Source organism: Oncorhynchus clarkii, chromosome 25, assembly GCF_045791955.1.
Source record: "Oncorhynchus clarkii lewisi isolate Uvic-CL-2024 chromosome 25, UVic_Ocla_1.0, whole genome shotgun sequence".
NCBI lineage: Eukaryota > Metazoa > Chordata > Actinopteri > Salmoniformes > Salmonidae > Oncorhynchus > Oncorhynchus clarkii.
The window spans coordinates 10,200,375-10,226,132 of NC_092171.1; the positions used below are offsets into that span (position 1 = coordinate 10,200,375).

Here is a 25,758-nt window from a genome sequence, read left to right on the forward strand (position 1 = left end):
TTCTATTTTGTAGTGTTTAAAAAAAATATTGTCCTGGGCCTTTTAAGTTAGATGTAAAGTTATATTTAAATATGCTCCAAAATATGTGACGGAAACTACTCTAGGCTTTCCATTTTGGCTTATGAGCCTGTATCTATACAGGAGATTTTATTTAAGAGAATATGATGATGTTCTGTGTAATAAATGGGGTGTTGTGGGATTGATACAGTATAAACCGATGTCATCATCTTGTGAACATTCTAGAACATTGGAACAAAACACCTCAAGACACAGAATCATTTGCTGCATGACAAGCCACAAAAGAAATAGTAAACTATCTTTATTGATATGTTCAATTTCTGCTATTTACAGGTTTTATACTGCACAACAAAATTGTTTCACATAATAACAATGTAAAGAAAAAGAACACTGTTCACACATACAGTAGGCTACATCTGTGTCTGCTTCAACAAACACAAGCCAAGGTTAATTTCAAATCAGAACATTAGTTTTGCCAACAGATCATTTGTATATGAGCATGGATAACCTCCTGCAGTCTTATACAGTAGGAATAGTTTGTTGTGATGTTTTGTACCAAATTATAGTAGACGCTATCAGGGTTGATATTGAAGTTTGGAGAATATTTAGAGAATATTAAGAAGTTCTGAACATGTCAATAGGTTACAAATTGAGCCATCCACACACCCAATAATGAGTTTGTGTTATATATCAAATAGTCATGAACGTATAGTAGTAGCACATTTTCAATTGGAAATCTGAAAGATCATTTTTGGTCAGCCACTAGAGGGTAGCACTATAAAGAGAGTGACGCCCTGATCCGCCAAAGACAGTCTCCCTCTCTCATGTACTGATGTACCAAAGGCAGTACAGTAGCCTATCGATAGGCAGAAACGGCTTCTCCAAGACATCCCCGATAACGCTTGTAGGCGATGTCATGGCGACGTTGGCTAGCTAAACTCCGGCGTAGAAACACGTCATCCGGGTCTAACGGTCGTCTCGCGCAGAAATGCGCATGTGCAACCTGTCAAATTAAAGGCACTCCTTCGATATGCAGTAAAAATAAAAACGTGCCAGTTTGTCACTTTTACGAGGTTGGAGTAATAGCATGTTCAACTACTTATGACATTGGCTCGAATCTAGGTTGTGCCTTTAGAGTGTTTAAATGAACATCTAAGGAATAATTTTTCACTTATCTCATTATTGACTTCTCAAACCCCAAACCTTGGTCTGCTTGGTCTGTTTCGAAAGTGTTTACCGAAGTCTCGCGATGTTGCGGCTCTGGGTTTAGAAACTTTGTGGATGGTTCAGAAAATCAATGAAAACTTCACTAGTAAGTCATTGAAATCGATGAAGTTTCCACTGAATTTTCCCATGTAATACTAATAGCCAAGATTGATGAAGGCAAAATTTGTTTGAAAAGTTACATTACAGATACAGTATGGAAAAGCAAAGCGAATAAAGTGTGTTTGTGTGACTATAATAATAATCCAGAGTGATTCTCTGATAAACCATTAATAGCTGTATACATTGTATTTTTTACATTTTTTTTTTTTTTTTTTAGCTTTTCTTCATGATATGTTGATATCGCTATCAATGAGAAATATACAAGACTGAATCTATAATGCTCCAGTGTGGATTTTCATGAGAGGTTGTGTTCAGAACAGAAGTTTAATCATCACCGTGGTGACGGATTTGAATATTTAGGGGAGGGTCTGGGGTTTGCTAGGTTATGGCAGGGATACGGTTGCTTTGGGCATGGCTACACCTCGTTCTGTTGGGTGATGTCAGTGGAGTAGCTGTTGTAGGACTTGCTGGCTCGGGTGCTCATGCCCAGGTACTGCTTCAGGAACTCACTGAAGCGTTTCTGGTTGTTCCACTTGCGGGCAGATTTCCGGACGCCTATGAACCCGCCGTAGCGCTTCTGCAAGGGCCTTCCAGGGCCCATCAATTTCCTGTAGCCGTGCCTTCCCTTCAGGAACCCCCCAAAGCGCTTTGACAAACTTATCCCTGCCGGTCCGTCCTGCTCTTTCTCTGTCGCGCTATCCTCCTCTTCCTCGTCCATTTCCTCCATTTCCCGGGGCAGCTGGGAGTTGTAGGCAGCATCGGCGAGGGTTAGCTGTCTCTCACTGCCCAGCTCGTCTGTCCCCAGAGCACGGGCCACGTGGTCAAACCTCTGCAGGGCTGCTGGGTACATCAGCCCCTCATCCCCCTGTTCCTCTTCTTCCTCTGGCAGCATGGCCTCCACCTCCTCCTGGGCCCGTTTCAGCATGTCAGCGCCCCCTATGGACAGGAATGGTAACTGTGGCGGTGCCAAGACCTTGCGACACAGGTCCCAAATGAAGGCAGGGGAGACGTTACTGTCACACTCCACCAGACATACCTGAGAGGAGAGAGGGAGGAAAACAGAGCACATGATCGTTAGATAGAGAGAGAGAGAGAGAGCAAGAGAGAGAAAGAAAGAAAGAAAGAAAGAAAGAAAGAAAGAAAGAAAGAAAGAAAGAAAGAAAGAAAAAGAAAGAAAGAAAGAAAGAAAGAAGGAAAGGACAAACCAAAGTTATGATTTGTTAGTTATTGGTTCATTCCCCAGTCACCACTTTGTCCAGGGGCTGTACAGAGCAGAGGAGGCTGCTGAGGGGAGGATGGCTTATTATAATGGCTGGAATGGAGTTAATGGAATTGTACCAAACACATGAAAACCACATGCTAGATGTGTTCGATACCACTACATTTTTTTCAGTTCCAGCCATTACTATAAGCCCGTCCTCCCCAAATAAGGTGGCACCAGTATACTTTCTGTCAAATGCTGACGTGAAAATGGCTTTATGCATTTCATTGAGATAGACGATGATACACCGTCAGACACTGGGATTCCCATTGTGAGGGTGGCAGGCTAGAGCCGAAAGATTGCTGGTTCGAGAACCCGAGCCGATGTGCCCTTGAGCAAGGCACTTTACCCTAATTTTCTCCAGGGGCGCCGTACTACTATGGCTGACCCTGTAAAACAACACATTTCAACCCACCTATCTGGTGTATGTGATAAAACATACAGTATATGTATTTTTTAAAGAATGATAGCAAAATGTTTATGATGCCCATGAAGACATCGTACTGTTCTTCTCTCGCCCGAACATAGTCCTTTCTTTGTCTTACAAATACCTCACCTTGAATTAGTATGGCGTCCATGCTATCTAAATGGTCTTTGTGTGAATATATATCTAGAATCAGTCAGTGGGTTTGGGGTTTCTCTGAACGCATCACAGTCTAGTCTCACAGTCTCTCAGTGGAGATTCTCCACATCAGAGCTGAACCTGCTATCAACACATACACACACAAATATTATCCTTATCTCAGGGTGCCGAGTCATACCAAAGAATATAAAACATGGGACCCTATGTACAAAGAAGTGAGGGAGATGATAGATCTGGGGTAAGGCCCTGCGATAGACATGCGTCCTGTCCATAGGGTGTACTTGTACATCAAGCTGCCTCACGCTACAGAAACAGGAGATAAGCTCCTGCTCCTATGAGCCGTTCCGGCTTGTACGTAGCAGAATACACTGAAGCAACTAGACAAAGAGGGGGGTTGGTGGTGCGCTAAACCTCCAGCAGTGAGATGGAGAGAATGGAGAGGGCAGAACACTCACTTCTATCCTCAGGAATCAATTAGCCAGCGCAAATGAAAAGCCAGATGCCGGGAGGCTGGGAGGGCATAATGCTAAGAGTCAGATATCGTCAACAATATAGGAGATAGATTGTGGGGAGAATGACTGTGGTGAGGGAAGGGTCGTTTTAGAGAAGGATGAGGGCAGAGCGTGATGGATGCAGGGGTGCGGGGAGTGAGGGAGATGGTAGGTGCGTCTGTGTGCGCATGCATGCGTGTTTCTCTATGGGGGGGTCCCAATCTCTCTTCGTCTTTGACGACGGCGAGCGCTCTATTTGTGACATCATCAATCTCTCCAGGCGGTGGCAGTGGGCCAACCAGCTGCTGTTTATTGTGTGTGCATAATTAGCCTACGCTCTAAGTTAACTGAATCACCAAAGCTGTTTAAAGCCAAAGGAGCATCTCCTGAGTGAATTAGCTCTATCACCCCACAGACAATCAACCTATTAAAGGGGCAGTGCTTTTCCTGTTTTTTTATATTTCCACACTATGAGGTTGGAAATAACACTCAGAAGTTGTGAAAATGATATTTCCTTTTCAGTGTAAGAGTTTATTAAAAAATTTGAAAAAACACGTGGATTTTCAGCCTGTTCAGGTGGAATGGAGTTTTTGGCCCACAAGCATGACATCGCAATCTGATGTGATTATTCTGACCAATGACCATTTGTATCTTATTACTTTGAAGGGTTAAACAGGTAGGCTCTAGAGTCTAGACGATCCTATCCGCCAATCATGGTTGTGTATGTAAATATTTTACATTTGTATCAACACTCCCACACGATCAGACTGAGCATTTTAAGAGCACAAGGAGGCTCAGGGAAATAAATGATCACAGATATATTTTGAGTTATTTTTATGAAATAAACACACACAGTAATTTATTATACATAAATTGATGATTTAAAAATACAATTTAAAACACTGTTAGATTCAGTCAGTCCACTGGTAACACAGTCAGAGTTCCTTGAGATAGTACCCCTTTCCTGCAGTCGAGTGACCAAAAGCGCCCTCTAGAGGCCTCATGGGTGGAACGTTAGTATTTGTAATAATTTCATAATTAATAAACATTATATATAGTGTATGTAAAAATATTTTAAAAATCCGGTGTTCCTATGTTAAACAATTTTGTTATATTTTAGTCTTATGTGATGTATATAAAGTGTGATATTGAAATGCAAACTCAGAATTGAATACAATTCAACTCTATATCTGACATAGTACAGGTGTCATAACCAGATCTAGATTATGACAGCGAGATGGACAACAGGGGATTTAATCTGTGTTGAAGTTGATCTCTTGGGGCATTATGTGACTGAGGCAGGGTTAGACATAGACAGATAAGAGGAATAGAGACATATACTGAACCAAAATATAAACGCAACATACAACAATTTCAAATATTTTACTCAGTTACAGTTCATATGAGGAAATCAGTCAATTTAAATCAATTCAATAGGCCCTAATCTATGGATTTCTCATGACTGGAAATACAGATACGCATATGTTGGTCACAGATACCTTAAAGGAAATGGGCCTCACAATGGGCCTCAGGATCTCGTCATGGTATCTCTCTGTGCCTTCAATATTGCCATCGATAAAATGCAATTGTGTTCGTTGTCCGTAGCTTATGCCTGCCCATACCATAACCCCACCATGGGGCACTCTGTTCACAATGTTGACGTTAGCAAACCGCTCGCCCACACTACGCCACACACGTGGTCTGCGGTTGTGAGGCCGGTTGGATGTACTACCAAATTCTCTAAAATGACGTTGGAGGCAGCTTATGCTAGAGAAATTAACATTCAAATCTCTGGCAACAGCTCTGGTGGACATTTCTGCAGTCAGCATGCCAAAACTGCACATTTTAGAGTGGCCTTTTATTGTCCCCCGCACAAGGTGCACCTGTGTAATGATCATGCCGTTTAATCAGATTCTTGATATGCCACACCTGTCAGGTGGATTAATTATTTTGGCAAAAGGAGAAATGAATGCTCAGTAACAGAGATGTAAACAAATGTGTGCACATCAGAGAAATAAGCTTTTTGTGCGTATGGAACATTTCTGGGATATTTTATTTCAGCTCATGAAACATGGGACCAACACTTTACATGTTGCATTTGTATTTTTGTTCAGTGTATAAGAACAGAGTGATAGACGGATGGAGGATAGGTGTTGTTGGTGGCTTAAGAGACCCTCACCAGTGTGTTAAAGTTGATCTCCTGGGGTAGGATGTGGCTACAGGCCAGGCAGTCCTCCTGGCAGTCACTACAGTGTCCCGGAACACAGAGACACAGCAGCAACAGGGCCCATAGGGGGGTCTTCATTGTCCTCAGTATCGATAGGACAACCTGGGACAGGACACAGGAGAGAGGTCAGAGGTCAATTCACGGTCTTCTGCACAGTCATCATTCACAGTGAACAGCCAGACTGAAAGAGGGGGAGGGAAGGAAGGAGTGAGAGAGAGAATTGGGGGGAGAGAGAAATACAAGGACACAGACAGACATGGCCGACCGACCGACAGACAAAGATAAGTGATAAACACTAAAGCTTTTGTTTATCTGGGAGTTGTATCAACCTTGGCAGTGAACCAGTCCGCTGTTTTGTGACAACAACGACGTAAGACACACAACAGCTGTTTGTGCATCATTAACCAAACTCATCATCGCCTTAATTGAACCCTGAATTAGCGCTTATGGCATGATGGGAGGGAGCACAATGGCCAAAAGAAACGGGGTGATTTCAGAAGCATTGAAGCATTTCGGAAGCATTGATGCATTTCGGAGTCTTTGTTTTACTGGATTAGTCATCAGGAAGAGATTGGAGATATATGGAGAGAGGAATCCGAAGCTGTGTTGCACTTGTAACAAACAGAGAACAAGGAATATGCCCATGCACTGATGCACACACACACACACACACACACACACACACACACACACACACACACACACACACACACACACACACACACACACACACACACACACACGCAAGCATGATATCACTGACCACACCATGTATATGTCAATGACGCACACACAAATGCCCAAAAACTGCAATTAATAGATGTGTAACTATTATAGAATTAAAATAATTAGAGATTAAACTTGAATTTGAATTGTACTGAACTATTTTATTAACTTGCAGTAACGATGATTCAATGTTATCATTCATATCCTGAGAGCAGCTTACCTACACTCTTTAAAAACTGCTTTAGCATAGATAAACGGTAGTTGGAAAAGGATGAGTGCGATTGTAGAACATCATGTGTGAATGAACACAGAAAGGGAAAAGCAGTTATCTTGAAAGTAGTTTCTCTCCTTTCGAGAACAGTTCATACCCCTTTTTATGTTTTCAGTTTTTCAAGTACTTCATTGAGTTCAGTGCTTCCAATGCAAAATGCAGGTCCCAGTGCAGCATCTCAAACCGTTCCTATTTATTTTTCATAGAAACGAAATGGATACAACAAATGAAGTCTCTACTGTATGAGACATGGATATACACTGAGAACAGTACATACCCAGAAAGCGCTGACCATTCACCTGCGACCCCAAGGGGAACTAGTACTGCAAAGTATAAGAAAGTACAATGTGTTGTCCATTGCTGTTACTCTACGTCATTCCCTTGAGGGAAGTACAAGAGAGTGCCTGTATTTCATGAACAATCTGTAGTGTTTACTGGTTATTATTCCCCATTGCAGTGAACTTGGACACTTCCAATCGCCTCTCTCTATTGTAGAATCAGCACTTCTACTACAAACAGTAGAAACACATCTCTTTCACGTCCAAAACTGTGACATGTTGTTCTTCTCGGCCACCCTCCTCTAACTCAGTCAAGACACAAAAGCCACTTCACCACTCCTCATCAAATCGATATCCTCCTTGAGTGAGTTTCTACTTAATGGTGTCCCGTGGAACAGCTAAAGAAAGGCCGGCAGGTGGCGAGTGATTATAATGTAGGGGAGTGAATTACAAATACGATACGAGGGGATCGGGCAGGGCGGACAAAGGAGGGGTTGCAGATGGTGTGGTTTTAAAACCACCTTATTAAGTTACATAGATTTTTGCAGGAGATAGCTTGGTTCGTTCCTCATGGCTAGACATTGGAAGACCGGTTGAAGGGAAGGTAATGAGATTGAGGCTGAAGTATGATGTTCTCTGTGTATCCCAGGAGGTTCTATAGACTATCTACAGTACATCAGTCCCTCCAGGATTCCGCAAATTCTGCGATTGCAATTTGTTTAGCAAAATCAACCATTCATATTATGCGAGGGCTTGCAAATTTGGCCAGTCATGGCACAAAATAATCAAATCATTGCAACATTATCACATAAAACGGACCCATCACCGCAGTACAAAAAGAGGGCTCGCAATTTCAACCAATCACTGCAAATTTACTGTATAATATAGTTCAATCAAGCCACACTTAAATAAACACCCTCGTCAGCGCATTTTCACGACAAATTGGATAAAATAATTGCGTATTGCCATGCAAAATGTCAGAATCTCCGTAGCAAAATCAAGCATTTTTGCTCGCAAATGTCACAAAGAATCAGCCTGGAGGTCTGGAGTGTCCTACTGTTTTTTCTTCTTCTTCTACTTGGTAGGTAATTGATTAATTGATTGATATCACTGGTTGGCCAGAGAGTCTTCTCAACTGGTGTCCCAGGTCTGAAATCAGTCCTTGATTATCTGGCTCGAAGGACCACGTTGAATTAGTGAAGTCACTCGAAAAATTCAAGAAATGCACTTAATTAAGAATGAAAATCAGCAGTGTTTCTAGCCTCAAAGCCTCCGGATTTGAGAAAAGGGGATATGGGATTGATATGAGTTAAGGAAAGCCCAAGCCTCAGAGGTAACACTGCACTTGAAATGTTCAGCAAGTGAAATGTTCAATATATTTCCTTAAACGTCCTCTGTGTTGGGTGCTTTTTCTTTAACCCTTGACATGTTCATTTTGACACCTGAAGGAGCATCAGGTTCTCACGTAGGTATTACAGACTCGGTCAGGGAGAGGTTGAAAATGTCAGTGAAGACACTTGCCAGTGATTAGTGATGATTAGCAAATGGTTTATAAGGACCTATATTAAACATCTCATGAATTATCCTTTGAATCATTAATACAGAATTTAAAAGTTGTTTATACACACGTGAATAACTAGCTTACTAACATTTACAATTGTGAGAGCAATAATGAATACATAGTGAGAACTGTTTGTTCATTACTTTCAAATGGTTTATTACTGAACGTTATTCTAACGTGCTCTTACCTACCCACAAATACTGTTTATTGTATGCAGGGGTCAGATACATCCATGATATGAAATACGGAGACCAACTCTATGAGGGTTCATGATCAGACCAAAGCAGCCATGCCAGTACCAGTGTAAATACCACTGGGTTTGAGCCACTGATATGATTGACAAATGAGCCTTGTGCTGAAAGCACCATTGGGTTCTCAAGCTCCATTGAGCACTCGTGTGTGTGTGTGTGTGTGTGTGTGTGTGTGTGTGTGTGTGTGTGTGTGTGTGTGTGTGTGTGTGTGTGTGTGTGTGTGTGTGTGTGTGTGTGTGTGTGTGTGTGTGTGTGTGTGTGTGTGTGTGTGTGTGTGTGTGTGTGGTATGGTGGGACCAGGGAAACACACATCCAGTATGATTGACAATGTCCCTATCGACAGAAATGCATAATCAGGAAGAGAAATGGAGTAGAAAGAATAAATAAACGCATGAACAATTCTGTTTATGTGCATTATGACATCACAACAGGTTGTGAGTGTGGCACTGCAAATGAAAAGCATGGATAAAGAAAAATATTTAGAGAAATTTCAGCTACTGCACAAAAGCCCTCTACAGCTATTGTCAGAAAATTCTCTACAAGCACAGGAAAACTATGATAAGAGAAAACAAAGACATATTTGCAAATAAGTTGAACTTATCACTTTGCCTTGTAATAGGAGGGAGAGGCCTAGACAGACAAAATGCTGTAGGAGAATCAGCCATGGGTGAATAATCCGGATTTAACACTTTCCTTGAGATTAGTAAATTATTTTACATTTCCTGGCCTTGATGAGGACACTGCGGTAATGAGGAAAGTGTTGAGAGAACAATGGAGAGATACAGAGAGATAGTGGACCAATGATGTGGCCGGAACACTAACTCATCCGGAACCATAGAATCAGAATGGGTTCAAATTCAAATACTTTGTCCAGAACCTTCTTCTGTGGAACGACGTGTCTAACATGATGAACATTCAAACTGGACTGAAATGGAATTAAATGTTGGATACAGCAGCCAGAGAGAGAGTGAAGGATAGATGAACTGTTTGCCAATATTGGCATAGATCATTCAACACTTTTGAGATAGGGGCATTTGGATGTCTTCTGACATACACTTCCATAGTCTAACACCATATGAGCCTCATACTTTACAGTTGAAACTCAAGCCAGCTTCAGTGTTCCACAGAGAGAGAGGGAAAGGAACCCCAATCCCACACATTTATTTCTCACCCCATCCTATTCACCACATAAGTGGTGTGCGAGAAGGGCCGGCACTATCTCTCTCGTGTATTTCTATTTCATTTAACCAATTTTCAATTCAGTCTGTAACACAAAATGTGGAATAAGTCAAGGGGTATGAATACTTTCTGAAGGCACTGCAGCTGAGTGAGAATAACAAAGTCAATATTGGCTCCCTAGAGATCAGGGCTCCTGGGCACGTGCCCTGCATGCTGACTAGACTAACTACCAATCTAAAAATTGTTAGCTGATATGGATGATTGAAGGACTGTCATTGACTGACATAATAAGAAAAAAACTAAATAAAAACTGCTGATGCACAACCAAATTTCAAAATTGCACCGGGTTAACGTAACAATTTTTTTTTTCATTTTTTTGGTCTGGGGCCCTAAGCGAACCGAACCTGTGTGTGAGGCAAAGAGAGGTAATGTAAGAGATCAGAGGTTAAAAAGGCTACGGCTGGCACTATCTAAGAGGTTTATACCATCCCTCAATTAGAAAAGGAATGTACCACAGGAGCAGAATGCGCGCACACACACACACACACACACACACACACACACACACACACACACACACACACACACACACACACACACACACACACACACACACGATTTTGCCAGGCACAATACTGTATGAAATATTATTTTCCCAGTATCTGCAGAGTTTTTCCCTCACGCTCTCATTCCCTCCTTCACACCTGCAGCTCATCAGCAGGTCCCCCTCTCCAGATAGCCCAGCTATAATTGTTTAATTAACCGGCTTATTGCTGAGTAAATCACTTAATTAAACACAGTAATTGGGTTATCAAAGTCCTCTGGTGAATCTGACTGCTAGACCTGCTAATAATAACCAAAAAATGATCCATGGGGTCTGTGTCTTTCTTGACTCTGTCTGTCTGCTCCCACTACAGTCAAAGGAATAGGACCAGTGTTCTGGGGAAGGCTGGGATTCAATCCGATGGCGCATTGTCTGCTATGCACCATTTGAAGGTATTTTCTGATGGAGCCGACATATTCAGTGAATACCGGAAATGCGGTCTCCGCGAACATAGAAACATTGCCTTTACATGCCACATAGCAGACGAAGAAGATTATGATTGAAAATAATAAACAATGTAAACAAGGTGCTTCAACTTGACATCCTGTGTGGTCCGTGTCTACTTCAATGGATACAATAAAGACAAGATATTAGGATAGAATGGTACTGAGGGAAATTAACAACCACAACCTCTACCGAGAATGCCAGTCACGACAATATTCTTCAACACATTACAACTTTATCGATGAACGAGGGCGGATCAGTGACAAACGTCGATATACCATGCCAAACATCAGCCTCTGTATCAATAGTATACATCACTAACTATCAGTTAAATGTATCATCTTCCACCCTGTAAAATCACATCAGTATTGGTCCCACAGCACCACGGATCAATATAGCGATAGATTGATATTAACTTAGAGCAGTGGAGGCTCATCATTGGAGGAAGGGAAGGACCATCCTCCTCAGTGAATTTTATTTAAAGAACAAATAATTCAACATTAAAAAGTTATCATTGTTATATAAAACTGTACTAAATATAATCACATCACCAGATAATTGATTAAAACACACTATTTTGAAATTAAGGTCTACTTTAGCCTCAACAGCACTCTGTAGCGTAGCACTATGGTGTAGCCGGAGGACAGCAAGCTTCCGTCCTCCTCTGGGTACATTGACTTCACTACAAAACCTAGGAGGCTCATGGTCCTCACCCCCTTCCATAGACTTACACGGGAATTATGACAACTTCCGGAGGACGTCCTCCAACATATCAGAGCTCTTGCAGCATAAAATGACGTTCTCCACCCAATCAAAGGATCAGAGAATGAATCTAGTACTGAAAGCATAAGCTACAGCTAGCTAGCACTGCATAAAACGTGGTGAGTAGTTGACTCAAAGAGAGAGAAAGACAATAGTTGAACAGTTTTGAACAAATGTATTTCTTCCAAAATTAAGGAGAAGCAAGAGAGAGAGAGATCAACATTTTTTTTCACTTTGAGTTTCACTTACTTACTTAGCTAGCAAATACAGCTAGCTAGTTTAGCCTAATCAAACACCCTGCTCAAACAGAGGGATGCTAACGTCAGCTAACTGGCAACCCAACACAACATTGGAACTCTTCCAAGTCAAGGTAAACTTTTGGGCCAGCCGGTTTAAGTGCTAAACTACTTTCTGACTGTACACTAACGTTACTGCATGATTGTAGCAGGATTACTAACACATTATTTCATTAGGTATATTGACTATTGTAACGTTTGCTGGAATAATTATCGGACCAAGCTGCAGCGTGATATGGTTTCCACATATTTTTTCATTGAAAACAAAAACAAAAACAACAAAGAATAAATTACACAAACAACGAACCGTGACAACAGAGGTGCAACATGCACTAACTCAAAACAATATCCCATAAAACACAGGTGGAAAAAATGCTACTTAAATATGATCCCCAATTAGAGACAACGATAACCAGCTGCCTCTAATTAGGGATCATACCAAACACCAACATAGAAAAACTAAACTAGAACCCCAGAAAGAAAATAATAACTAGAAAACCCCCCAGTCACGCCCTGACCTACTTTACCATAGAAAAACAAAGGCTCTCTATGGTCAGGGCATGACAGTACCCCCCCACCCCCAAAGGTGCGGACTCCAGAGGGTAGGGTGGGGTGAGTAGTGGCGGTGGCGGCTCTGGTGCAGGTCGTAGCCCCCACTCAGCTCGCGGATCCACCAGCATCGGTGGTGGCTCTGGTGCGGGCCGAAGAACCCGCTCATCCCGTGGATCCAGCCATGGACCAGGGCTGAACACTGTGCCTGGACTGGACTTCGGTATCAAGGAAGGCTCCTGCCATGGAGCGGGAGTGGGCACCAGATCTGGACTGGACATCAGTGCAGAGGAAGGCTCCTGTCATGGAGCTGGACCGGACGCCGTGCCTGGACTGGGCATCGGCGCAAGGGAAGGCTTCCGCCATGGAGCGGGACTGGACGCTGTGTCTGGACTGAGCACTAACACAGAAGAAAACTCTGGCTTTGGAGCTGGACTGGACGCCATGCTTATACTGGGCATCGGCGCAGGGGAAGGCTCCGGCCATGGAGCTGGAGGTTCCGGACCGTTGACCGTTGCAGGAGGTTCCGGACCGCTGACCGTCTCAGGAGGTCCTGGACCTTGGACCGTCTCAGGAGATTCCGGACCGTGGACCGTCTCAGGAGGTTCCGGACCATTGACCGTCTCAGGAGGTTCCGGACCGTGGACCATCTCAGGAGGTTCCGGACCGTGGACCGTCTCAGGAGGTTCCGGACCGTGGACCGTCTCAGGAGGTTCCAGACTGTGGACCGTCATTGGAGGTTCCGGACTGTGAAACGTCGCCGGAAGCTCTGGACTGTGAACCATTGCCGGAAGCTCTGGACTGGGACTCGTCGCCAGAAGCTCTGGACTGTGAACCATCGCCGGAAGCTCTGGACTGTGAACCATCGTCGGAAGCTCTGGACTGGGGACCGTCGCGGAAAGCTCTGGACTGGGGACCGTCACCTGGAGCTCTGGACTGGGGAGGCGCACTGGAGGCCTGATGCATGGGGCCGGTACAGGTGGCACCGGACTGGTGACACGCATCTCAGGGCGAGTGCGAGGAGCAGGCACAGGACGCACCGGACTGGGAAAGCGCACTGGAGGCCTAGTGCATGGAACCGGTACAGGTGGTGCCAGATTGGTGACACGCACTTCAGGGCGAGTGAGGGGAGCAGGCACAGGACGTACCGGAGGGAGAGTGCGAGAAGCAGGCACAGGACGTACTGGACTGGGGACACGCACTTCAGGGAGAATGCGAGGAGGAGGCGCATGAAGTACCGGACTGGAGAGGTGCACTTGAGGCCAGAAGTGTGGAGCCGGCACAGGTTGCACCAGACTGCTAACCGGATCCTCTGGTCGGATGTTGAGCAGAACACACTTGCACAACATCTCTCTCATCTCACTCTCTCCCAACTTCGCCATTGCCTCCCTGACAGTCTCTGGCTCTTCCCTCTGCTCAGCCGCCAGCTCCATGTGCTCCCCCACCAAAAAAACGGGGTTGTCCTTGGCCTTTCTGTAGCCGCGAACCCTGTCGTCATCGCTGTCCTCCATAATCTCCTTCTGTCTGTTGCCAAGGAAGGGTTTTGCATCTCCCCATCACTTCTTCCCGTCCAGAAATCCTTCCCTCTTCGGGCACGCTGCTTGGTCCTGGTTTGATGGGATATTCTGTCATGTTCGCTGGAATAAATATCGGACCAAGCTGCAGCGTGATATGCTTTCCACATATTATTTCATTGAAAATGCACACAAACAACAAATAATAAATGAACCAAACAACGAACCGTAACAACAGAGGTGCAACATGCACTAACTCAAAACAATATCCCATAAAACACAGGTGGAAAAAATGCTAGGGTTACCCGAGAATGGTGCGACAAAAAAAAAAATCCAGTCAGTGGCAGTCCTGAATGTACCTGTCACAACTTCCGCCGAAGTCGGTCCCTCTCCTTGTTCGGGCGGCGTTCGGCGGTCGACGTCCCCGGCCTTCTAGCCATCGCCGATCCACTTTTCATTTTCCATTTGTTTTGTCCTTGTCTTACACACAGGCACTATTACAGTACCGCCGTCCAATCTGCAGCAACTGCATGATGCCATCACATTAGTATGGACCAACATCCTTGTGGACACCTTGTAGAAATGCCCCGAAGAATGTCAGGCTGTTATGGAGGCAATGGTACTAGACCCGGTGCTAGATGGGTGTAACTAATAAACTGGCCGATGGGTGTATATATCAATAATAGCATGACACACTTCAGACCTGTGATGCAGTGAGAGGCAGCAGCAGAGTTGATTTGCTGCGACAACCATGACGTGGCAGAGGCTGATCTAATGGAGAAGGCATTAAGAGATCACATGGACCTAAATCAATCTCTCTCTTTATTGAGATGAATTCACTTCACTGGAGGTTAGGAGTAGAGGTGAGGCAGTTCAGAGGTGTGTTAAACACATGCGCACATATACGCAAACACATGCACACAAATGTGTATATGCATGTCCACACCTACGCACGCACACAGCCACACACAAGCACACATATTTGCAAACACCTCATCCCTGACTGTAGAAAGGGATAATAAACGGGACAGAGAGATCTCATAAGATCCTGGAAACACACAAAGAGAGAGAGGAGCCCAACTGAGTTGTGGCATTATGATTGGATTAACACACTCTAATCCTGTGAGTTTAGACTAGTCCTCACCAGGTGTTCACCACCACACACACGACCTCCGACCCCTTATCAAAGAACACCCCATGAGCTGTCAATAATGAGGGGAATGGAGAGATACAGACCTCTGATTTTCCCTCCAAACACATGTCATTGCATGTCATTCTGTTCAGCTCCCAATTTATCCAACAAGGATGAGCCACTTAGAAAGAAGAGGAACAATCCATTTTTCTAGGGAGATTTAGGACACTGTTCCATAGGGCACAACGTAACGAAGCTAATATTACAAAAACAGTCAACTAATTTCTTATTTCTTCCTCAATTGATCAAACATGTAAAACGTGTCTATATGGTATCCAGCTGTGTAGGGCAGGGTAAAAACATGTAAAACGTTTCTATATGGTATCCAGCTGTGTAGGGGAGGGTAAAAACATGTAAAACGTGTCTATATGGTATCCAGCTGTGTAGGGGAGGGTAAAAACATGTAAAACGTGTCTATATGGTATCCAGCTGTGTAGGGGAGGGTAAAAACATGTAAAACGTGTCTATATGGTATCCAGCTGTGTAGGGGAGGGTAAAAACATGTAAAACGTGTCTATATGGTATCCAGCTGTGTAGGGCAGGGTAAAAACATGTAAAACGTGTCTATATGGTATCCAGCTGTGTAGGGGAGGGTAAAAACATGTAAAACGTGTCTATATGGTATCCAGCTGTGTAGGGGAGGGTAAAAACATGTAAAACGTGTCTATATGGTATCCAGCTGTGTAGGGGAGGGTAAAAACATGTAAAACGTTTCTATATGGTATCCAGCTGTGTAGGGCAGGGTAAAAACATGTAAAACGTTTCTATATGGTATCCAGCTGTGTAGGGCAGGGTAAAAACATGTAAAACGTGTCTATATGGTATCCAGCTGTGTAGGGGAGGGTAAAAACATGTAAAACGTTTCTATATGGTATCCAGCTGTGTAGGGCAGGGTAAAAACATGTAAAACGTTTCTATATGGTATCCAGCTGTGTAGGGGAGGGTAAAAACATGTAAAACGTTTCTATATGGTATCCAGCTGTGTAGGGCAGGGTAAAAACATGTAAACGCCATTTACACACCTTTTGTGAATTTTTTTTTATTGAAAGTATTGAAGCCACAAATAGTATACCATACTGTCTAAAATACTGTATATTCACGACTTCGGGTCCAAGGCATTGAAGAAAAAATGCAATCCAAATGATTCTCAATTCCGTTTGTATTTCGGAAAATGTACACCATAGAACCAATACCACCAGGCACCCCTATTTGGAATAACCCCACCTTACCTCTAGAGTTTGATGACAACACCTTTAAGTCCTGCTTCCAAAGTGGCATCATTCATTGTTTACATGTGTACTATGATGGATCTCTATTGTCATTCAATCAATTACAACTCAGAATTCTTATTCAATCACTTCAACAGAATCTGGATGGACGTAAGGGATCCAACATAGAACAAAATACTGAAAGAACCAAAAGATGTTGATTGCCACGTTATATCAAGTGTTGATTGAAACTCTACCTGGAAAAAGGAAGAACTTGGAAACAGATTGGGAGTGGAAAAACCATTGGTCATATACAGTTGAAGTCGGAAGTTTACATACACCTTAGCCAAATACATTTAAACTCAGTTTTTCACAATTCCTGACATTTAATCCTAGTAAAAATACCCTGTTTTAGGTCAGTTTATTTTAAGAATGTGAAATGTCAGAATAATAGTAAAGAGAATGATTTATCGCAGCTTTTTTTCTTTCAACGCATTCCCAGTGGGTCAGAAGTTTATATACACTCAATTAGAATTTGGTAGCATTGCCTTTAAATTGTTTAACTTGGGTCAAACATTTCTGGTAGCCTTCCACAATCTTCCCACAATAAGTTGGGTGAATTTTTTACATATTTTTTACATATTTTATTTTTCCTCTTTATTTAACCAGGTAGGCTAGTTGAGAACAAGTTCTCATTTGCAACTGCGACCTGGCCAAGATAAAGCGTAGCAATTCGACACATACAACAACACAGAGTTACACATGGAATAAACAAAACATACAGTCAATAATACAGTAGAACAAAAGAAAACAAAAAGTCTATATACAGTGAGTGCAAATGAGGTAAGTTAAGGAAATAAATAGGCCATGGTGGCGAAGTAATTACAATATAGCAATTAAACACTGGAATGGAAGATCGGCTTGGGGTCATTGTCCATTTGGAAGACCCATTTGCGACCAAGCTTTAGCTTCCTGACTGATGTCTTGAGATGTTGCTGCAGTATATCCACATAATCTTCCTTCCTCATGATGCCATCTATTTTGTGAAGTGCACCAGTCCCTCCTACAGCAAAGCATCCCCACAACATGATGCTGCCACCCCCGTGCTTCATGGTTGGAATGGTGTTATTTGGCTTGCAAGCCTCCCCCTTTTTCCTCCAAACATAACGATGATCATTATGGCCAAACAGTTCTATTTTTGTTTCATCAGACCAGAGGACATTTCTCCAAAAAGTATGATCTTTGTCCCCATGTGCAGTTGCAAACCGTAGTCTGGCTTTTTCATGGCGGATTTGGAGCAGTGGCTTCTTCCTTGCTGAGCGGCCTTTCAGGTTATGTCGATATAGTAGGTTTTCGTTTTACTGTGGATATAGATACTTTTGTACCTGTTTCCTCCAGCATCTTCACAAGGTCCTTTGCTGTTGTTCTGGGATTGATTTGCACTTTTCTCACCAAAGTACGTTCATCTCTAGGAGACAGAACGTGTCTCCTTCCAGAGCGGAATGGCGGCTGCGTGGTCCCATTGTGTTTATACTTGCATAGTATTGTTTGTACAGATGAACGTGGTACCTTTAGGCATTTGGAAATTGCTCCCAAGGATGAACCAGACTTGTGGAGGTCTGCAATTTTTTTCTGAGGTCTTGATTTCTTTTGACTTTCTCATGATGTCAAGCAAAGAGGCACAGAGATTGAAGGTAGGCCTTGAAATACATCCAAAGGTACATCTCCAATTTACTCAAATTATGTCAATTAGCCTATCAGAAGCTTCTAAAGACATGACATTGTTTTCTGGAATTTTCCAAGCTGTTTAAAGGCACATTCAACTTAGTGTATGTAAACTTCTGACCCACTGGAATTGTGATACAGTGAATTAAAAGTTAAATAATCTGTCTGTAAACAAATGTTGTAAAAATGAATCGTGTCATGCACAAAGTAGATGTCCTAACTGACTTGCCAAAACTATAGTTTGTTAACAAGAAATTTGTGGAGTGGTTGAAAAACAAGTTTTAATGACTCCAACCTAAGTGTATGTAAACTTCCGACTTCAACAGTATATGTGAAAGTGTTCATACCTGCTCTTACAACGTAAGACATAAACTACCGCAATTTAAGATAACTCATACGACTTACTACACTCCTGCCAAAATGAATGTAATGCACCCAGAAATGTCACATGTCTGTTGGAGATTCAAAACGCACAAACGAACCCTATTACATATGCTGTGGTCCTGTGACAAACTGACACCATTTTGGGATAATGTATGTGTTATCATTTCATTAGGTCTAGGAATTTATATCCATTCATCTCCACGATTATGTTTGTTGGATATGTAAATACTGGTGATCAATATCAGAGAAAGTTTTGTAACCTAAGTCTAATTGCAAAAAAATGAATTATAGCCAAGAATTGGAATGCCTCATATCCACCCTTAATAACAAACTGGAGGACAGAACTATCTACCGTGCCTACAGTACCAGTCAAAAGTTTGGACACCTATTCAAGAGTTTTCTTTATTTTTACTATTTTCTACATTTGAGAAAAATAGTGAAAATATATTTGTTTAAATATGAATGAACACATATGGAATCATGTACTCAGCAACTAAGCAAAAAAAGAACCGTCCTCTCACTGTCAACTGCGTTTATTTTCAGCAAACTTAACATGTGTAACTATTTGTATGAACATAACAAGATTCAACAACTGAGACATAAACTGAACAAGTTCCACAAGTTCCATATGTGACTAACATAAATGGAAAAATGTCTCCCTGAACAAAGGGGGGGGGGGGTCAAAATCAAAAGTAACAGTCGGTATCTGGTGGCACCGATTTGCCAGTTCTTGTTGTGAGATGTTACCTCACTCTTCCACCAAGGCACCTGCAAGTTCCTGGACATGTCTGGGGGGGATGGCCCTAGCCCTCACCCTCCAATCCAACAGATCCCAGACGTGCTCAATGGGATTGAGATCCGGGGTCTTCGCTGGCCAGGGCAGAACACTGACATTCCTGTCTAGCAGGAAATCACGCACAGAACAAGCAGTATGGCTGGTGGCATTGTTATGCTGGAGGGTCATGTCAGGATGAGCCTGCAGGAAGGGTACCACATGAGGGAGGAGGATGTCTTCCCTGTAACGCACAGCACTGAGATTGTATGCAATGACAACAAGCTCAGTCCGATGATGCTGTGACACACCGCCCCAGAACATGACGGACCCTCCACCTCCAAATTGATCCAGCTCCAGAGTTCAGGCCTCGGTGTAACGCTCATTCCTTCTACGATAAATGTGAATCCAACCATCACTCCTGGTGAGACAAAACCGCGACTCGTCAGTGAAGAACACTTTTTGATCCAGCGACGGTGGTTTTATGCCTATAGGCGACGTTGTTGATGGTGATGTCTGGTAAGGACCTGCCTTCAAGCCTTCAGTCCAGCCTCTCTCAGCCTATTGCGGACAGTCTGAGCACTGATGGAGGAATTGTGCGTTCCTGGTCTAACTCGGGCAGTTGTTGCTGCCATCCTGTACCTGTCCCGCAGGTGTGATGTTCGGATGTACCGATCCTGTGCAGGTGTTGTTACACGTGGTCTGCCACTGCAAGGACAATCAGCTGTCCGTCTTGTCTCCCTGTAGTGCTGTCTTAGGCATCTCACAGGACGGACATTGCAATTTATTGCCCTGGCCACATCTGCAGTCCTCATGCCTCCTTGCAACATGCCCAAGGCACGTTTGCGCAGATGAGCAGGGACCCTGGGCATCTTTCTTTTGGTGTTTTTCAGAGTCAGTAGAATTGCCTCTTTAGTGTCCTAAGTTAACTTAACTGTGACCTTAATTTCCTACCGTCTGTAAGCTGTTAGTGTCTTAACAACCGTTCCACAGGTGCATGTTCCTTAATTGTTTATGGTTCATTGAACAAACATGGGAAACAGTGTTTAAACCCTTTACCATGAATATCTGTGAAGTTATTTGGATTTTTACAAATTATCTTTGAAAGACAGGACCCTCCTGAAAAAGAGAAGTTTATTTTTTTGCTGAACTTTGTATCCAAAAAGGTTTTAAACAAATCAAAATATATTTTATATTTGAGATTCTTCAAAGTAGCCACCCTTTGCCTTGATGACAGCTTTGCACACTCTTGACATTCTCTGAACCAGCTTCATGAGGTAGTCACCTGGAATGCATTTCAATTAACAGGTCTACCTTGTTAAAATGTTATTTGTGGAATTCCATTCCTTCTTAATGTGTTTGAGCCAATCAGTTGTGTTGTGGAAAGGTAGGGGTGGTAAACAGAAGATAGCCCTATTTGGTAAAATACCAAGTCCATATTCTGGCAAGAACAGCTCAATAAACAGAGAAACGACAGTCCATCATTACTTTAACACATGAATGTCATTCAGTCCGCAAAATGTCAAGAACTTTGAATATTTCTTCAAGTAAAGTCGCAAAAACCATCTAGCGCTATGATGAAACTGGCTCTCATGAGGACCGCCACAGGAAAGGAAGAACCAGAGTTACCGCTACTGCAGAAGATAAGTTCATTAGAGTTAACTGTATTTCAGAAATTTCAGCCCAAATAAATGCTTCATAGAGTTCAAGTAACAGACACATCTCAACATCAACTGTTCAGAGGAGACTGTGTGAATCAGGCCTTCATGGTCAAATTGCTGCAAAGAAACCACTACTAAAGGACACCAATAATAAGAACAGACTTGCTTGGGCCAAGAAACACGAGCAATGGACATTAGACCGTGGAAATCTGTCCTTTGGTCTGATGAGTCCAAATTTGAGATTTTTGGTTCCAACTGCCGGGTCTTAGTGAGACGCAGAGTAGGTGAACAGATAATCTCTGCATGTGTGGTTCCCACCGTGAAGCATGGAGGAGGAAGTGTGATGGTGTGGGGGTGCTTTGCTGGTGACAATGTCAGTGATTTATTTAGAATTCAAGGCACACTTAACCAGCATGGCTACCACAGCATTTTGTAACGATACTCCATCCCATCTGGTTTGCTCTTAGTGGGACTATCACTTGTTTTTCAATAGGACAATGACCCAACACACCTCCAGGCTGTGTAAGGAGGAGTGTGATGGAGTGCTGCATCAGATGACCTGGCCCCCACAATCACCCGACCTCAAGAGATGGTTGAGATGGTTTTGGGATGAGTTGGACCACAGAGTGAAGGAAAAGCAGCCAACAAGTGCTCAGCATATGTGGGAACTCCTTTATGACTGTTGGAAAAGCATTCCAGGTGAAGCTGGTTGAGAGATTGCCAAAAGTGTGCAAAGCTGTCATTCTAAAATATGTTTTGATTTGTTTAACACTTTTTTGGTTACTACGTGAATCCATGCGTTATTTCATAATTTTGATGTCTTCACTATTATTCTACATTGTAGAAAATAGTAAAAATAAAGAAAAAACGTTGAATGAGTATGTGTGTCCAAATTTTGGACTGGTACTGTACATGCCATTAGACTATATATATATATACTACAAAATCAAACATAAACCAGACACATTTGACAGAATTTGAAAATTGTCTGTTGACCATCTGTCACGCCCTGACCATAGAAAGCTTTTCTTTCTCTATGTTGGTTTGGTCGGGGTGTGACTAGGGTGCGTCATCTAGGTGATTTATATTTTTATGTTGGCCTGTTATGGTTCCCAATCAGAGGCAGCTGTTTATCGTTGTCTCTGATTGGGGATCATATTTAGGCAGCCATTTCCCCTTTGTGTTTTGTGGGATCTTGTTTTTGTGTAGCTGCCTGTGAGCAGCTCAGAACGGCACGTTTCGTTTTTCTTCTGTCTTGTTTGTTGAGTTTATTCATTATTAAACATGTGGAATTCTACGCACGCTGCACCTTGGTCCAATCATTATAACGATCGTGACACCATCTTTGAGAATGTTTTTTTATAATTAGTGTTTTCTTTTGTGTTGTATATTAAAAAATAAAACTCACACAAAAAATATTAAGTATGGAGAGTGTTACTTTTTTCACATAACCAACCATATGTTTTACCGCTACACCACTGACGGAGTACATATTAGGAATGCAGTTTGACGACTTCCTGATATGGATGCCGTTAGTCTTGACTCTCTTTTCTCCTCAGACTGAGTGGCTGCCTAGTACTGCCGGTAGTACTACACAACTGATCCACAACTATATTTGAGGGTTTCCAACAACTTTTCAACTATTACAACATAACATAAACCGTGTCATTAACATGACTCAAGAGTAGAACGTATTTTGTGTCTCTATCTGATGCTGAGGCCCATTCAAACAGCTGCACAGAAGAACAACAAGAGAGCTAATCAAGGGCTAATTTCCCAGTTTCCGCAAATCTGTGTCGTGCCGGATGGGGAACGCTTAGAATTATTCTGCCCGCAGGTCTGAGGAGACAGCGTTTAATTGTCTTGGAATCCCTTTAAAATAACATTTATACACTCCTCTCGCTCTCTCTTACACACACGCGCAGACAATAAAATGCACGCAAACACACACACAAGCGCACAAACACACAGACACATTCTGAGTCTAATCGGTGTAGTGAAGACATAACGGCAGAAAAACCTGGTCCCTGAGAAGATAATATTGGTCACGGCTCATATGTGACCGACTGGATTTTTAACCAGGGTCGTCTGTGCGCCATGAAGCTGTACATGCCCACTGAGCTAAAGCCTAAGCATATGCTTGGGGAGCTAATGCAAGTCTTCAGGAATATGCTAAAAGGAAATAATACATTATTTCATTAATTTAAGGAATTTCAAATGAAAAAATGTCATCCTAGAAAAAGCCTATTTGGATTATGTTCAGGTTCACAGTGTTTATAAAGAGTATCTTTTGAGAAAAATATAAAGATCATTTGATTAAGTAGAGTCTTGCTGTGCTCTCAAATATCAGCCTGTAATGAAATTTGACCGATAGCAGCTCTGGTCGATGTGCAGCTTTAAATCTGACCTCCTGGGTCCCTCTGTGCCTTCACCACTCTGGAAGCACCAGTATTAGCCCATCAACTAGCCTTTATCGCCCAAGAGGCTGTTAGTCATGTAGAGTTTAAGCCAATAATCAGTTAAAAGCTCGTTAAGAGTTGGGAATCCTGATTAACTCCTTTAAATAAACCCAAATTGATATTGACTGATATTCAAAGGAAAACCCCTCCATCAAACAAACCACTGTTAAACCAGGTTTGGAATTAACCTTTAAAATATACAAGTTTAATCAAAGCCAATTAAAAGGCAGGAATGAATTAATTGTAGATAGCCACTAATTTAAGTGGTGGTGGTGTTCCATTGACAGAACACACAAACTGAGTCCTGGAAAGCAACAGAAACTGCCCCCGAGCTTTCGCAGGCATTATAGGCAGCTATGTGGTTCATCCTCTACCTTCATTAGATCATCAACAGTACATGTATTTGCAGCTAGTATTTTGCACCTAAGCATAAAGATTGAACATTTAATCTTCTCCCTCGGGTATTAACTGTGTAAAATAATAGTCTTGCATCGTCTCTGTGGAGATGCATTGATTTGAGGACCAATAGGATAATAATGAGAGTAATGGCAAAAATATGCTCCTGTCATGGGTCAGGACTTTAACTGTGCCACAAGCACCGGGAAGAGATAGAAAGAGCACAGAAAGAAAAACAACACCGAAAGACATTGAAGAAAGATAGCAGCGAAAGAAAAGGGGGGAAGAAAGAGTGCACCCAAAGAGGAGAGCACAGAAAGAGAAAGAGCGCAGACAAAGGGAATAAACGAGAAAGAGTGCTTGGCTTAAGCGGTGAGTGTTTACTAGCAATTACTCTTGATACACATCGCAAAACTCCCCGAGGTATGTACCGCACAACCCAATTAAATCGCTAAGAAGATAACACTAACAAGTTGCTGTAATATATTGCCATGTTACTTCACATTCTCAGTGAATGAAATGACAGTATGAGCAACATTATTTTCTGCTTTTCTCCTTATGTGTTTGTGTCACATCAGATACATCTATCAGACAAATTCAACCAACTTATTGTTGTGGTCTTTCCATTTCCCTCTTTTCAGTTCTTCTCATTAGTTTTCAGGTGTAATGTACATGCCTCGCATTTAAATGACAGTGTGGAAAAGTCCACCCAACTTCAACGAAAACCCAGAGAGAAATGATACGCTGCTCAAAACTAATGAACCCTTATAACCCAATTCCCAACACATGCCATACTATAAATAAACTAGCCGCCATAAGATATGCCAAACGGCACTGAGCCGTTGGCAACTTCTCGGGTTTAAAGCTGAACCCAAACTCCTTCAGTGGCAGTCAGGGAAGGGTCCCATCTCAAACCAAGCCAGGTGAGTTCTCCTCCACTCCCACATCTTAAGCCAAAGTCCGAAGGTGTAAGGTCAGACTTACCTGTGTATGAGGCGTTTGGGCGTAGGTCTTTTGGGTGATTTAGGTCTACAGTAGATCTAGTAAGTGTCCTGTCTTCTATCTCAGTGTATTTCATCTATACATACAGGCTGTTGCTCAGACCTCTTATAGAGGGACACACGCCTCCCTTTGGTGCAGCCCCCTGCATCCCGCTTTTACTTTCATCACAGAGAGGAGGGGGGCTGGAGAGAGGGGGGAGAGGGTGGAAAGAGAGAGGGGGGAATGGTTGGAGAGTTAGAGAGAGAGAGAGGGTTTGGAGACATGGGGAGAGGGAGAGGGTGGATGAGGAAAGAGAGGGGGCAATTGAAAGCGGGTGAAAGATACAGAAGGAAAGAGAAGAGAGGGGGCTTATTATTTATGATGGACAGACGCATCAGTGTATCAATGCGGCTATCTAACCTGCGGTCTCCTACGTCATCTGACCAACACACTTCCTGGGAACAAACTGTGATGGGCTAAAAATACAGACAAACTATGTACTCAGCACCAATATCACCCCAAGACCATCTCTTCCTCCATCTCTCTCTCTCTCTCTCTCTCTGCATCTCTCTCTCATCACCATCCCTCTCTCTCCATTATTCAGGGCTCCTAAAAGATACCCACAAGATAAGGAACACA

The 25,758-nt window shown here is 42.8% G+C and overlaps 1 protein-coding gene across 1 annotated transcript; it reads right to left on the bottom strand.

Annotated features, from left to right (window-relative positions):
- Positions 1-303: 303 nt before the first annotated feature.
- On the bottom strand, positions 304-25,308 carry LOC139383311 (prepronociceptin-like). Its single transcript, XM_071127792.1, has 3 exons — positions 25,123-25,308; positions 5,859-6,008; positions 304-2,380 (listed from the first exon to the last, which is right to left on the bottom strand). The coding sequence occupies exons 2-3, from the start codon at positions 5,982-5,984 to the stop codon at positions 1,760-1,762; spliced, it is 747 nt and encodes a 248-aa protein (XP_070983893.1). The 5' UTR covers positions 5,985-6,008; positions 25,123-25,308; the 3' UTR covers positions 304-1,759.
- Positions 25,309-25,758: the final 450 nt, after the last annotated feature.